Source organism: Rosa rugosa, chromosome 5, assembly GCF_958449725.1.
Source record: "Rosa rugosa chromosome 5, drRosRugo1.1, whole genome shotgun sequence".
NCBI classification, from domain to species: domain Eukaryota; kingdom Viridiplantae; phylum Streptophyta; class Magnoliopsida; order Rosales; family Rosaceae; genus Rosa; species Rosa rugosa.
In genome coordinates this window covers 54870242-54886601 of record NC_084824.1, presented here as the reverse complement: position 1 = coordinate 54886601, position 16360 = coordinate 54870242, and the positions used below count along the sequence as shown (strand labels likewise).

Genomic DNA, 16360 nt, shown 5'->3' with positions numbered 1-16360 from the left:
TTAATAATGGATCATATGAACCAATTTGTATGGAACCATGGACTACCTTAATTTGAATTTACTAGCTAGCTGATACCACCAATGTTCTCCTACAACAATGGAATGAATTGAGGATCAACAATGAGGACAACTACCAACAGTTTTGATACCATTATTCCCCATCATCATGAACGCAATCTCAAGCACCTACCAGATCCAAAGCACCATGCCTTCATTGATTCCATCTATCCACAATAAATACAAAGCAACTCATACAAACCCTTTAGGTTTTGCTAATTATTATATCAGAGAAGTTTGTAGACAGTATACAGGTAACGTTAGGTAGTAACAGCCATTAGTTATCTTGAAAGAATCTTCATTGTTTCTGTAACATCTGAGTTCCAGCTAGGAAACGGGAAAGTTTAATCACATAACCAAAGTGTGATACAGAGGGTTTGGAGCATAACTAGAAAGAAAGAAAAAAGAGAGAGAGTACAGAGAACCATTTTGTTCCCTACTGATCGATTTAATCGCATAGTTTAAAGATGAATGTCATTGTCCTCTCTTTTTCTTATATCAGTTTCAGAGTATTAAAATCAATATCAATGCCTTGTGTACTGTAGCCACTATTTACTCAAAATAATGCATAGACTATAAACATTTAAGACTGCCAATGCATACATGAATTTGAACTAACCTATGTAGTGCTTATAGTGCAAAGTGATAGGGCCATTTGGTCAATTCCGAAGTAACAGCTGCTAGGCTGAAAATGTGAAACTTGCCCTTAATACACACTGTTATTCTGAAATAACCTTGCATATAGTACAGCAGCAGCACCATGGAGATAGTTTTACTGCTTCAGAAGTTAGAAAGCTTGGAAAATAAAGTGATACTAAGAAGATGACATGCATGTTAACTTGCAGATTGATCACCTGAAGTGGATGCATGGCAGTGTTGGTTGCAGAGAAAAAGACAGCTACGGGTTTTGATCACCCTCAACTGCGCCACGAAAGTTTTCACGAATTTTTGTTGGTTCTGAAGACAGAGAACTCAGTTGCTTTCTCATGATGTTGAAGCTGTGGAGTAGTTGACTGATGGGAGCTATGCAGGTTTGCTTGTTACCTGCAAATTTGATGAGCAAATAAACGTTAATTATATAAAAATGTCAAGGGGCTAAGTTACATATGCTAGTTTACTCCGATTAACCAAAGATCATACCTTCCAAATTAAGCAAGAAAAACTAATAAGAGCATCTCTGAAATATGTAGGGGGAGATATTTTCTCTTTTATTGAACGTTGAACAAGAAAACTACAGCAACTGGGAAGAGAGACGGATGATGAGCATGGAAAATAGCACATACCTTTACTTCTAATCTTTTTGCACTCGTCTCAAATTCAGACAGATCAGCATGTACCCGATTTTGCCCGAATCAGCAACTGTTCCAAGTGAAAGTTTATAGTTCCCACTGCAAACAGAAGCACCAATCAAAATGTATAACATTAATCACCCAGAAACATTATTACTAGATAACATTAATCAAAATGTTCAAATATTAATACTGGATCATATCAACCAATTTGTATGGACTACCTTGATTTGCAGAGCCTAGCTGACTGCCACCAATGCTCTCCTACAACAGTGGGATCAACTGATAATCAACAATCTTATCAAAAAAAAAAAAAAAAAATGATCATCAACAATGAAGATATTGGAAAAGTTGAGGATACTTGAGACCTCCATATATAGGTCTTTAGATTGAGGATAGTTCAATACTTCCAAATGTTTTTTTAAATTACAGAGGAACCTAGAAAATGAGCTATTCGTCCGGTGTTCTGTTCATGATTAAACCGGTTCCTGATTGTAGAATTATGATCAAGTACAAACCTTAATACGTATGCACTATTATTCGAAACTGCATAGTTTTAATACTTCCTCTAAGTTAAAAAAAATGAAAAAGGAAAGGTATTTATTCTAAGAGGATTAATTACACATATAAACTTATTCGTTGATCAGTTTTAGTGAATAGAAATACTTCTTGGAGAGAGCCTGATCCTGCAGCAGCCTCTAAAGAGACTCATGCCACTTGCTTATGATCGAAAACCCTCATCAACCGCCACATATGTGTTTGAGCCCAAAAGTAATTTTGGCAAGATCCTTTAGTGGATATAGCACAGCGGGCCGATACCTGCGGCCCAAAAATAAGCCTACTCGGGTTTGGGTTACAGCTTCACCCATTCCGTGATCCATGAGGAAAACGAAACCTTATTGGAGTCGGGTAGCGGGGATTGAATAGGAAACTTCAATCAATATCCCTTCTATGACAAGGAACAGTCGAAACCCTAGGTATATATACCAGGTTTCAAGGACGAAAAGAGGACCTCTCTGATATCAATCAATCCTAGCGATTACAAAGCCTCCCCGGAGCAAACCTTCAATCTCGTTGAAACCCGGTGACCGCCCGCCAGTCCTAGTCTCTCCAAGAGCCGACTGTCAGCATCACCAGATCAACCCGGCGACGGTACTTCCAGTCCCAGTCTCCCCAGGAGCCGACTGCGAGCGCAACCGCCACCGTTACTACCAGCGAAGCAAGGGTAATGCCCTCGCAACCCAGCGAAGCTAAAATCACGCTTTAGCGCAACCCGTGCTTTCTCCAAACTTCCCAGTGATTGCTCTGCTTAGTCTACAATACTAAGTATCGATTCGGTGACGCGAATAGATCACACCCAAAGTCCTTATCCGTAAGGCAGAAAGTCCTTTCCCGGAAGGCTAGAGAAGAACCTTGTGGCGAGGTTGGTGCTCTCCTCGTCCACAAACGCTTGAAGAAGAAGTCAGGTCAAGGGACTACCCCGACGACTGCACCCCACGATGCTGGCACGCCTGCGCACACGCTCAAAAGAGACAGTTTGCAAGCCAACTGGTTTTTGCGCCAAACATTTTGGCACACCCGGTGGGACCAACTAAGTGTCTCTTCGTGAACGTTAGCCATTGGGAAGTCAAGCGAAAACCCTTACCAAAAGGGCTACGCTAACTGCACCAAGCATAAGACCTCCAGTTACAAACCGCATCCTCGCGCGGATTGTCGTGGTCTTTCTGAAGAACAAGTGACTCAAAGATTCTCTCTCCATCCCCAATTCTCCGATATGTCAACTGAACAGGGAGAGAATCACCCGACCGCTGCTGAGGGTCAAACTGTCACTACTAATCAGGCCAATGAGCCTGTCACTGCCACTGTCTCCAATACAGTGGAGAGTGAAGAAAGAGAGTCTTTCGTTGAGAAGCCTATTCCAGAGGGAGCGACCACCGAGGTTGCGTGCGCGATCATCCTGGAAAATATTGAAAATCATCGCAAGAAGATGGCTGCTGATCTTGAAAGGGAAAACGCAAAAACAGATAAGATCATACGCGAAATCAACCAGTGTATTTCCCGACAAGCTGAGGAAACTAAGCAACTAATGTCACAAACTGAGAGTGCATTAAGGGCTCATGCTACAAGCATTGCAGATGTGCAGAGTCGGCAGCAGAAAGGAATCATGGAAGTCCTCGCGAACCATACCAAGCAGACAGCGTCAGATATGGCAGGTCTTCGCAAGGATGGAGCAACTCTCGCAACCGAGGTGGCCATGCAAAGAGCTGAGTTGAACCAAGCCAGAGAAGTGTTGAATAAAACATTAGGAGATCCTAACGCTATCCTTGGTTCCCTTGGCCAACCATCTGGTTCAGGCAAGTATGTGCCGCCAAATCAGCGAGAGAAGGTTAGCAGCAATACCGCTATGCCTTCCGCAACCGTTGCTGCCACGCAAGTGAGAGGTAAAGAACAAGCCCTGGTTATTGGCGGCAGCAAAGAAAAGGCCACGCTATCAGGTGGACAGACCGCCAGACAGAAGCAGCAGGCGTCGAAAGTTGTTGAAACTTCGTCCGACTCCGCCGTGTTCATTCAATACGACAGCGATGGGGCAGAGAACGTATATCAAGAGCTGCCAGGAAGCTATTACGGGATCGACCAGGCTGGTAACCCGGTCAAGATAACAGCTCTGGCAAAAGAGATGCATATGCCAGCAGTGACTCTTCAACAACCAGCTACGACCCGCGTTGTACAGATAGGAGAAGGGGCAGCGGCTGTAAACCAAGCAATACCTGTGCAGACTGTTCGCCATACGGTGGCGACACCTCCTCCTCCTCCGGGTCCAGAATATGTGAGACGAGATGAGGTAGAGGAGATGATCAGACTGGCTAACCCTAAGGCCCAGATGGATGGGGTCTATGAGGGACCTTTCCCGCCGCATATAATGCTCGCGCCTTTCCCTAGAGGTTATAAAAATATCATATTTTCTACTTTTTCAGGGGAAGACACCGAGAATGCAATAACTCACTTGGCCAGGTTCAAGGTGCAATGCGGCCAGTACCAGAATGATGACATCCTCAAGTGCAGGATCTTTGGCACTTCTCTTTCGGGAGCTGCCTTTAGGTGGTTTTCCAAACTCCGACAAGGAACAGTGGCGGATTGGCCCGCAATTGAAAAGCTCTTTCGAGAAACTTTTGGAGCCATTGAGCCTGAGGTGGATTTGGCTTCTCTCACTCAGATGGCCCAGCAACCTACTGAATCCGCCGTCGCATACCTTCAACGCTTCCAGATTCAGAAGGCCAAACTGAAAGTGATCCTGCCTGAGAAAGAGTTGATCAAGTTGGCGATCAAGGGACTGGAGCCTCGCCAGCGAAAGAAGCAACATGGCAGCATGATCCAGTCAATGGGAGAGCTTATCACAGAAGTGGGCAGCTTTGAACATCTTCTTAGAGAAACTGATGCAAGAAAGAATGCGTCCAAAGGGACATATGTGCCAGGAAAGCATCGCACAGTTGCAGCCTTGCACTACTAGCCAGCTACTTATGACCCTTATTACCATCATCACGAAGAAGAGCTGGTGCAGGAAGAAGATGAAGAAGAGGATAATGACATCGCTGCTTATGAGATGACAGGGAGGAAGAATCCAGCCTTGAAACAATTGAAAATCTCCAAGGAACCTGTCAAGCTCAAATCAATGGCCTTCACTAAACCTGAATTCGCGACATATACATACGAGGCCAATAAAGCGCACGAGATTCTAGATGAGATGATCACCGCGAAGATGGTGAAGACCAACTTTGGACCTTTTCCGCGACCAGATCAGCTGAAAGGGAAGAAATACTGCAAATTTCACAACCTGTGGAATCATAATACAGCTGACTGTGTGAAACTCAAAGACCAGATTCATGTATGGCTTAATAATGGCAGTTTGCAGGTAGAAACTCCAGTAACAGCCGCAGCGCTGGTTGACCTGAACCCTTTTCCCGACACTGGGATCAACATGGTCGACGTGAACTGGGCCAAGCAGCACCACAAGAAACCAACCCTGGATTTGAATACAAAGGGGAAAGGAGACCAATCTGACAATGATAAGGCCCCTACAAAGAAGAAGGCTGAACCAGCAGGCCAAGCTTCATCCGTGGTCCTATGTTCGCGATGCAAGGAAGAATGTGGCATCCAAGTGTCACACGAAGAGGTCGAGCAGACATTTCGTTTTGGCTCTCTCCCGCCCATCAAGTGGGCTTCGCCATCACGAAACTATCAACCTGCCAGCCCAAGAGAGAAGGAGAAAGTGGAGTCACCGCCATCTCCAAAAGATTCCAATCTGTTCAAGAAGCTGAGAGCGACCGCGGTTGATCGGAAACAAGAGGAGAAGGCTACGATCAAGCACAAAGACATTCTGACTAAGCCTTATGTTCCACCTGCTTCAACCGCCACCATCAAGGAAGGTAAGTGGTACACAAGGGAGAAGGGGAAGGCAGTAGAAATAAGTCCTTCCAGGAAGAGGAAACTGCAGCGCAGGTTTGGAGAAGCCAAGCGCGCGCTAGAGGCTTTGGACCAGGGCCTGATCAAACCTTCGCAGTTGGTCAAATCACCTGAGCAGTATCAGAAAGAGATGGAGGCACTAGCTACTAAACCATTAATGACTCCCCGCAGCTTCCAGAAGCAAGCGAGTTCAGCAACAGGGGCATCTAAGCCCAGTGTTTTTTGCAGGATCACCGACGAAAGGAGACCCCCGCCAGCTCGAAAGGGAAGTTCGCCGACTAGGCGACCACATGTCAGACGCAAGTTGTTTCGTGAAGACTCAGAGGCCAAATCCTCAGTTTTTGAGAGACTAGGGGGCAAGGACAGGACTACCGATACTTTACAGTGGAAACCTAAACAGGTTCAGAGTGTAGTAGTCGTCCCTGTTGAGGTGAACGTAGCCAGGGAACCAAAATCAAGCTCTCCTAAGCAGGCTACCGGAATACAGGAACATGAGCAATTTGAGGTAAAAGGTCTCACTGAAGAATCCTTGGTGGACCGGTTGGCTAAGCAATTCAACACTGACACCCCTGTCAACGAACCCAAGTTGAACCTGGATGAGGACATGGATGAGACAGTTATGACTGATACGTCCTGCAACATGGTCTACGTACTGCCCGCCAGGTATGCACTACCAGTCGTCGCGCAGGATTGTGTAGAAGTTGAGGAAAGTAGTGCACAGCCCCTGCAGATTACGTCAGCGGTCACAGCACCTGTGGAAGAGGCTGTCTTTCTTGAAACTGAGGATGCCAACAGCAGAGAATTCTTCATGAGTTGCACTAGGCCAACACCCGCTATGGTCCAACACATGCGACCTTTATACATCACAGCAGAAGTTGGCGGTACCAAGGTAAGCAAGATAACAAGGGCCGCCCCACTGGGGTGACGGCCTCTGATTTGGCACAGTGGGGGCTCACGCTCGCAAAAGAAGGCCTGGAAAGGCCCGGCCACGCTGTGCCCAAACCCTTGAGCGATTAATGGATTACGACCTTCCAGAGGAAGGGATAGAGGCCCTCCACTCGTTGTATGAACGGCTATCGTCATACTTAGTGGAAAGAGAAGCCTATGATCGAATCGCGACCTTAGAAACCGTCAATGAAGAACTCTCTGATCAGGAACACGAAGACGAGGTCGAAATTCAGCTAGCTCCGGCAGCGCTGGACGATACACCCCCTAAGGTCAGAGACCCTACTAAGAAGGTCAATCTTGGAACAACCGATGAGCCTATGGAAGTGGCTATCAGCGCTTACTTAGATCCTAGCGAAAAGCAGAGGCTTATTGAGCTATTATTGGAGTTCAAAGACTGCTTTGCAGAGAAATATGAAGATATGCCCGGCCTGTCACCGGACTTGGTTTGCCATCAGCTGCCAACACTCCTTGACAAGAGGCCTGTGAAGCAAGAGCCGCGAAGAATGAATTCAGAAACTCAAGTCCTCGTCAAGGAGGAAGTCGAGAAAATGCATAAATCAGGCATTATCAGGGTGGCCAAATACAATCAGTGGCTATCCAATATAGTGCCTGTTCGTAAGAAGAACGGTAAGATGAGGGTCTGCGTGGATTACAGAGACCTCAATCTCGCGACACCTAAAGATGTTTACCCCATGCCGGTGGCGGATATGTTGGTAGACGCCGTAGCAGGACACGAATTATTGTCCTTTATGGATGGCACCGCAGGGTATCACCAAATTCCAGTCGCCGAGGAGGACAGACATAAAACCGCGTTCAGATGCCCTGGATTCGCGGGCGTTTTCGAGTATGTGGTTATGCCTTTTGGGTTGAAGAATGCTGGGGCCACTTATCAGAGAGCCATGAACCTGATCTTTCACGATATCCTGGGAAAGATTCTAGAGGTTTACATCGATGATGTAGTGGTGAAGTCCAAGAAGAAAGGAGATCACATCACAGATCTCAGGAAAGTCTTCGAGCGCATGCGACTGCATAAACTTAAGATGAATCCTGCCAAATGCGTGTTTGGAGTTCAAGCAAGAGATTTCCTGGGATTCATTGTCCATCAAAGGGGAATTGAGGTCCCTGAAGATAAAGCAAACGCAGTCATCAACGCTTCCCCTCCGCGAACGAAGAAGGAGCTGCAACGCTTATTGGGTAAAATCAATTTCCTGCGACGTTTTATTTCTAACTCTGCAGGTAAGATCCAACCCTTTTCCCCACTGCTGAAGTTGCAAGGACAGAAAGAGTTTGTCTGGGAATCTCAACATCAAGAGGCTTTCGACAAAATTAAGGCCTATTTAGCAAGTCCACCAGTGCTTGTTCCCCCTCGAGCTGGTTTTCCATTGAAGCTATATATTTCAGCAGCTGAGGCTTCCATTGGTAGCCTACTTGCCCAAGATGATGAAGGAGGTGTCGAGCATGCCATCTTCTACCTCAGTCGGACACTTACGGATTGCGAGACAAGGTATACTCCTATGGAAAAGTTGTGTCTCACGTTGTACTTCTCCGCGTGCAAGTTGCGACACTACATGTTATCCTTTACTACATGGATCATCGCTCAAACTGACCTGGTCAAGTACATGTTGTCGCGACCTATTCTGAGAGGACGCATTGGCAAGTGGATACTGGCTCTATCCGAATTCTCGCTACAATACGTTCCACAGAAGGCAGTAAAGGGACAGGCTATTGCAGACTTTCTGGCCCATCACCCTATGTTGGATATTCCCCCGGTGAGGGAATTAGAGATAGCCACCGCTACCGCAATTCGACCAGATTTGGCGCGCATTCCAGAGTAAGCCATATGGCATCAAGCTACAATCTCCTTGCAACCCTGGATATTATTTTTTGATGGTTCCAGAACCGAAACATTAGCAGGGGCAGGGATTGTACTGGAAAATCTAGCAGGTGATCGTTTCTCTTATTCTTTCCAATTGGAGTTCAAGTGCACAAATAACCAAGCCGAGTATGAAGCCCTTATCATTGGATTAGAAGTGTTATTGGAATTGGGAGTGAGGGACGTTCAAGTACGCGGTGATTCTCTGCTCGTGATAAATCAGCTCCAAGAGAAGTACAGGTGTGCAAGCTGTTTGCTCATTCCATATATATTTGAATCGCGCCATTGAGCTTCTGGATCAGTTTGATGACGCGGATTTGGAATAAAATTCCTCGCGAGCGCAATTTTGCGGCCAATGAGCTTGCTCAATTGGCTACAGGCATTACATTGAAATATAGGGTACGCGAGTGCATTCTGAAAGTCGAACGCCGCACGTTGCCTTCATGGCTTGCGCGGCTTGACCCGCCGGACGATCCGGTCGTCGCAGTCTTGGAGCCTATTGACGTCGATTGGCGAATTCTGTTGATCAATTACCTCAAGCAACCAGACCCTACAACAGACAGGAAGATACATTTTCTTGCCTTAAACTATTTCCTCAGGGGTGACGAGTTGCGACGACATGGGGAAGATGGCATAGACTTCCGCTGTGAATATGGCCGCGAAGCAAAGCGATTAATGCGAGAAACACATGTAGGAGTATGTGGCGCCCATCAAGCGGGCCCTAAGATGCGGTGGCTTATCCGTAGACATGGGTATTATTGGCCCAACATTTTGAAGGACTGTATCACGTTCGCGAAAGGATGTCAAGAGTGCCAGGCACATGGTCCAGTGCAACACGTTCCCAACATTCCCATGCAGCCTATTATCAAGCCTTGGCCTGCACGAGGCTGGGCATTGGACTTGATTGGGATGATTCACCCTCATTCTTCTCTCCAACACAAGTTCATCATTGTGGCCACTGATTTCTTTACCAAATGGGTCGAAGCTGAGCCTTTGAAAGAGGCTTCCGGTGCCACTATTCGCCAATTTATTTTTCAGAACATCATCTGCAGGTTTGGAATCCCTGAAGTGCTTGTCTCAGACAGGGGGGCAGCGTTCATGGGCGGTGAGGTCGAGAAGCTTGTCAACGACTTGGGCATCCAGTTTGTCCACAGTACACCATATTATGCTCAGTCCAACGGCCAAGCAGAGGCCAGTAACAAAATTATTATCACCATTATAAAGAATATGCTTGCTGAAAACCCTCGCCTGTGGCACAATACGTTGTATGAGACTCTTTGGGCTTATCGCACCTCCAAGAGGAACCCTACTGCTACAACACCCTATGCACTAATGTTTGGTCATGACGCAGTTTTACCCTTAGAACTCAACGTTCAATCCTTGCGCGTCCAGGATCAGCATCACTTGATCGGCGAAGATTATGTCCAAGCGATGTGGCAAGAGCACGAAGACTTGAGCGAGCAGCGCTTAGCGGCCTTGGATAATTTAGTGATGGAAAAACAGCGTATCGCCCGCGCCTATGATAAGAGGACGCGTGGCCGAAGTTACAAGGAAGGTGACCTTGTTTGGAAAGCACACTACTAGAATTATGCCATCAGACATCACCACTATTAAATCGGTCGGAATTGCACGCGATGTAAAAAATACATCCTAACATCGGTTTATGAAATATCGATTTCTATTGTGATTATAAACATCGGTCGTTAAATTAACCGATGTGTAAAGTCTCGTTCAAAAATTTTGAAAAATTTGCGGAGGGACTAAGTTAAAAATTTTAGAAACGCGGGGGGACTAAATTTTCATTCCCTCCATTCCTCCAACACTTTAATTTTTTTTCACTTTCTGAAACTTTCAAACCGTAATGACTAACTCTCACTCCTTCCAAACGCGGGGGAACATCATCTGCAGGTTTGGAATCCCTGAAGTGCTTGTCTCAGACAGGGGGGCAGCGTTCATGGGCGGTGAGGTCGAGAAGCTTGTCAACGACTTGGGCATCCAGTTTGTCCACAGTACACCATATTATGCTCAGTCCAACGGCCAAGCAGAGGCCAGTAACAAAATTATTATCACCATTATAAAGAATATGCTTGCTGAAAACCCTCGCCTGTGGCACAATACGTTGTATGAGACTCTTTGGGCTTATCGCACCTCCAAGAGGAACCCTACTGCTACAACACCCTATGCACTAATGTTTGGTCATGACGCAGTTTTACCCTTAGAACTCAACGTTCAATCCTTGCGCGTCCAGGATCAGCATCACTTGATCGGCGAAGATTATGTCCAAGCGATGTGGCAAGAGCACGAAGACTTGAGCGAGCAGCGCTTAGCGGCCTTGGATAATTTAGTGATGGAAAAACAGCGTATCGCCCGCGCCTATGATAAGAGGACGCGTGGCCGAAGTTACAAGGAAGGTGACCTTGTTTGGAAAGCACACTACTAGAATTATGCCATCAGACATCACCACTATTAAATCGGTCGGAATTGCACGCGATGTAAAAAATACATCCTAACATCGGTTTATGAAATATCGATTTCTATTGTGATTATAAACATCGGTCGTTAAATTAACCGATGTGTAAAGTCTCGTTCAAAAATTTTGAAAAATTTGCGGAGGGACTAAGTTAAAAATTTTAGAAACGCGGGGGGACTAAATTTTCATTCCCTCCATTCCTCCAACACTTTAATTTTTTTTCACTTTCTGAAACTTTCAAACCGTAATGACTAACTCTCACTCCTTCCAAACGCGGGGGAACATCATCTGCAGGTTTGGAATCCCTGAAGTGCTTGTCTCAGACAGGGGGGCAGCGTTCATGGGCGGTGAGGTCGAGAAGCTTGTCAACGACTTGGGCATCCAGTTTGTCCACAGTACACCATATTATGCTCAGTCCAACGGCCAAGCAGAGGCCAGTAACAAAATTATTATCACCATTATAAAGAATATGCTTGCTGAAAACCCTCGCCTGTGGCACAATACGTTGTATGAGACTCTTTGGGCTTATCGCACCTCCAAGAGGAACCCTACTGCTACAACACCCTATGCACTAATGTTTGGTCATGACGCAGTTTTACCCTTAGAACTCAACGTTCAATCCTTGCGCGTCCAGGATCAGCATCACTTGATCGGCGAAGATTATGTCCAAGCGATGTGGCAAGAGCACGAAGACTTGAGCGAGCAGCGCTTAGCGGCCTTGGATAATTTAGTGATGGAAAAACAGCGTATCGCCCGCGCCTATGATAAGAGGACGCGTGGCCGAAGTTACAAGGAAGGTGACCTTGTTTGGAAAGCACACTACTAGAATTATGCCATCAGACATCACCACTATTAAATCGGTCGGAATTGCACGCGATGTAAAAAATACATCCTAACATCGGTTTATGAAATATCGATTTCTATTGTGATTATAAACATCGGTCGTTAAATTAACCGATGTGTAAAGTCTCGTTCAAAAATTTTGAAAAATTTGCGGAGGGACTAAGTTAAAAATTTTAGAAACGCGGGGGGACTAAATTTTCATTCCCTCCATTCCTCCAACACTTTAATTTTTTTTCACTTTCTGAAACTTTCAAACCGTAATGACTAACTCTCACTCCTTCCAAACCTTACTCTTCCACCCCCCCCCCCCCCCCCCCCCCGCGGACTCTCACTCTCTCTCTATGATGATGAACAAGCTCCAGAATTTGGTCTTTTCCCTTAAACTCTGTTCGATCTCCACCGCAATCCTTTTTCTCTTTCTCTCCGTTCTCGATCTAACTCAACAAATTGAGCACTTGGTGGCCACTGTGTTGATCTAGATCCAGGGCTTATGGGCTTATTCTTTTTGGGTATTTCAATTTGGCTCTTTCCAGTCGTTCCTCTTCCTCTCTCGTGCGAGGTCATTCAACTCAGATGCTTTCAATTCAATGGCGAGGTCATTCGTGCGAGTTTCGTTCTGTCCGAGCGCAATTTCAATTCAACTCAGATGCTTTCTCTTCTCTGCTGACGGAGAGTTCGCATCTTGGGTCAGTTCTCAACCTCTTTTTGCACGAGTTAGTATGGGAATTTGAGTTAGTTTGGATGTTGATTTTGAATTTTTGACAGAATATTATATGCAATTTTCATTTGGGATTTCTGTGTTTGTATAAAGATAGTGTCTTTGTACTTTTATTGGGTGATTAAAGTTCATATGATAAAGTGCATGTATGTAAAAAAGTCTGTAAATTTACTTGTATGAAGCTCTGAATTATGATTATATGGTTGTTTGATATATAAAAATTCAGTTGCTTTTGTAATATGGAATGAGAAATGATGGTTTCTGCTCATTTGTTGTACATAGGTGGGTTTGCTTTGAAGAGAAAAATTGCAGGACAGTGATTGGAAGAAGAATTCAGTGTTCAGCACAAGCACCACCTCCAGCTTGGCTAGGAAGTGCTTTTCCGGAGCCGGGCCAGAGGACTTGAGATGGTCCAAAAGCCTAGTTCTGTTGTTGGATCTACTGGTTCCATTGGAACCCAGGTATGGCAGAGATCCCTTTCTTTCATTTAATATTTGTTTTGGGATTAAAAATAAAAATGTAAGTGGACAGATTATGGAAATTGCATTAGTTGGTTAAAATCACAATTCCCTGTTTCTACAGACATTGGACATTGTTGCAGAGAACCCGAAAAAATTCAGAGTTGTGGCCCTAGTAGCTGGCTCAAATGTGACTCTTCTTGTTGATCAGGTAATCCATAAGATGGATAAAATTTCATAGAATTTGAAATTTTATTTCTTCCGTCATCAAAATCCATTTTATAATTTGAGTGGCAAAACTGGACTTGATTCACTCGGTAAACTCACTGTGTAATCATCCATCATTACTACTAGTACCCTAGTTGTCTTGAGTTTGGAATTGATATATGTTACATATTTAGCTTGGTGCTGAAAATCCTAATTTGTATTGCACAGGTGAAAAGGTTCAAACCCAAATTAGTTGCAGTTAGAAATGAATCATTAGTTAATGAACTTAAAGAGGCTCTATCTGGTCTAGAAGACAAGCCTGAGATCACTCCTAGGGAGTAAGGAGTCATTGAGGTAGCCTAGCATCTAATTGTTTGTCAAATCACATCTGATGTCCTTATTGTTGCATTCATAGAGTTTCTTGATTCATTGATTCATGGGAACTAGAGTCTCTGACTCCATGATAGCTATTTCATGTATTAATGTGTTTCTTTATGCCATTTGGATAACTGAAAGGTTTGGGTGAATTCCAACTATGAAAAGTTTTGAATAGCACAAGTGTGATGTCATGTGATGGTATGAACTACAAGGACAATTTTCATTATCTCTGATGTGAGGTTGTATAGAAACTATGTTCACATTCGTTTTTTTCCCTGATCTCTGATGCCATGTTGATCAGATAAACTATATTCACTTTATTTTCCCTTTGGATGTGAGATTTAGGTAATTCAACTTCTGTGCTTTGCTTTGGGGAATGTTCTAGAATTCTGATGTTTATGTATTTTTCTTTTTTAGTTGTCAAGTCCACTATCCAAGGGGCCGCTAAATGTTCAGTCTCAGGACCTTGTGAGGTAATACTTTAGTCACAATTTATGATTCATGTCATTTTTGTCTTATATTCTACTTTTCAACATTTTGTATCTCCTAGAAAGAAGTTTCTTACTAAACGTTCTTTTTCATTACTTTAAAACAGGAATGATAGTAGAGGGCTGGATGTTCCTTCATCACTAGCTGTGACTGCAGATAAAACTGATGGTACAGTTGCTCTGGTGAAATCAGGTCCTGAGAAAGTTAAAACTACCCCTGCAGGAGAATATCTTACTTCTGCCTTGAATGATTTTGACCCTGAACAACATGACAGTCTTGCTGCCATTTCAGATGGTGCAAACAAACTTTTGATGCTGGTAGGGTTGGTCATTGGCTTTATGTGTTTCATTGATGATAATGGTGCAATGATAATGGATGTGGTGTCATAATGAATTTGTTTTTTAAATGAGTTATTACTAGTTCACTTTCATCATATATACCCTTCATTTACCAAAAAGAAAGAAAAAACATATGATTCATTAACCAAAAAAACGTTACCGCCAGGTTGAGTTGGCTCATCCTCCTTTTTTATTTTTAATTATTTCTGCGGACACAGTGCATCCAGTTCTCATATTGGTAATTTATTTATTATTCTTTCAAGTCTGACGTGCACACATAATCTTTCTTACAGGTTCTGGCTGCAGTAATTAAAGCTGGGGCTTCTAGGGAGCATGAAATACTTGCTGAAATAAGAGATGTTGTTTTCTCTTTTATTCGTAAAATGGAACCGCAGAGGGTAATGGACACCATGCTTGTATCCCGTGTTAGAATTTTGTATATTACATCTTTGCTTGCTAGATCACCAGAGCTGCAGTCCATCAAGGTAATGAAATAAGACAGACGTGAACTTTCAGTTTGTTGCTATGCTTTATTGGTTTTCCCTTTCTCCCTATATATGATTTAGTGTTCTACCATTTTTCTATCTTTTTATTTATAGGTTTCTCCCGTTGAGAATTTTCTAGAGAAGGTAATACTGGACGTAGTAGAAGCTCCAGTCGGGGTAGCAGCCCTGGAAGAAGTCCTGTGAGCATATGTGGAGAAACACGAGTTTGTTTCTGATGTAGTGCTGAATGAGGAAGTGTTTAATGATAAGGTTTATACATATATATTGCAATTAAACTTGGAGTAGAAACAAGAATTTGAAATCATGTATATACATTAGTGGCATTCAAAATATTGGTCTTTAATATGTTTAAGGTTACTTATCAACTGTTGTCATTCTGTACTAATATGTAGGCTTTATGCTCAACTTGGAGGGATGATGGGGCGACTGTCTTCTCTTGAGGCTGTGACAAGCAAGCTAAGATGTGGTCATTGGCTACAAACCAACAATGATTGTTGCTCTGCATGAAGCCCCCATTAAAGACATGGCCGGGATCCCCCATTAAAGAAATTATTGTGGTCCTGTTGTTTGCAGTATTTTCCTACTGCTGCTTCTTATGTGGACTCCTATTTTAATTTTTTTGCTTTATGTACTTGAAAAAGGAAAACAAAAGACATATACTTTTTTTTTTTGATTTGTCAATCACACGGTGTCCTCAAAGGCTTCCTAGGCCCAGAGACTAATCCGTGCTCGGGGGATCTTGTCAGAACGCTTCCTCCCCCCTGGCCACCAAGAATATATTGGGATTTAACTCCAATAAGCGTCGGCGGGATTCGAACCCGGGTGTGGACAAAAGACATATACTTTGTTTAGTTAGTTTCTGTGGTAACTAAATGCTCATTTCTTTATGCAGTCGTTTCTGTGGTAAACATTGCAGTTATTTTCCAAATTAGCCATACTGTCATCCGGTTTGTACGTAGTAGGTTAATTGGGGTTTTATTTTGCCTATTTTGTGAAGTGTCAAGGATAATGATTTATAGTAGCAGCTATATATTTTGTTGATATATCCTCATCTAAAGAACATGATATCTGTACATAAAGTTTAGATCAGTTATAACCATAAAGACTGATGTCCATTGAGAGAAATACATCAGTCTCAAAATGAAAATCGATGTCTCATTAACCACAAGAGATCGAATTATTATGTTGGAACCGATGTGCCACAAACTAGTGCACATCGTGTTTTAGATAGAGATCGATGTCCAGTATAGGTATTGTCATCGATGAAGACTAGAAAACCGATGTGTGAAACAGTATCAGTCATCGTTTTTAAATGAATAACGATG

At 43.8% G+C, this 16360-nt stretch overlaps 1 protein-coding gene and 1 long non-coding RNA gene across 2 annotated transcripts; one reads left to right on the top strand and one right to left on the bottom strand.

Annotated features, from left to right (window-relative positions):
- Window positions 1–211: 211 nt before the first annotated feature.
- Window positions 212–1902, bottom strand: LOC133712924 (uncharacterized). Its single transcript, XR_009847664.1, has 4 exons — window positions 1865–1902; window positions 1571–1643; window positions 1341–1445; window positions 212–1101 (listed from the first exon to the last, which is right to left on the bottom strand). It is a non-coding gene; the product is annotated as an uncharacterized LOC133712924 (long non-coding RNA).
- A 10403-nt stretch (window positions 1903–12305) lies between these two features.
- Window positions 12306–15684, top strand: LOC133712460 (kinesin-like protein KIN-14B). Its single transcript, XM_062138566.1, has 8 exons — window positions 12306–12654; window positions 12942–13120; window positions 13242–13328; window positions 14120–14175; window positions 14298–14508; window positions 14823–15014; window positions 15129–15284; window positions 15428–15684. Exons 2-7 carry the CDS (start codon window positions 13067–13069, stop codon window positions 15216–15218), a joined length of 690 nt encoding a protein of 229 aa, XP_061994550.1. The 5' UTR covers window positions 12306–12654; window positions 12942–13066; the 3' UTR covers window positions 15219–15284; window positions 15428–15684.
- The last annotated feature ends 676 nt before the right edge of the window (window positions 15685–16360 follow it).

Coding starts and splice junctions, on each gene's coding strand:
- LOC133712460 (XM_062138566.1), top strand. CDS start 13,067: ATGGTCCAAAAGCCTAGTTCTGTTGTTGGATCTACTGGTTCCATTGGA. Junction 13,121..13,241: donor CTGGTTCCATTGGAACCCAG/GTATGGCAGAGA, acceptor CTGTTTCTACAG/ACATTGGACATTGTTGCAGA. Junction 15,015..15,128: donor CAGAGCTGCAGTCCATCAAG/GTAATGAAATAA, acceptor TTTTATTTATAG/GTTTCTCCCGTTGAGAATTT.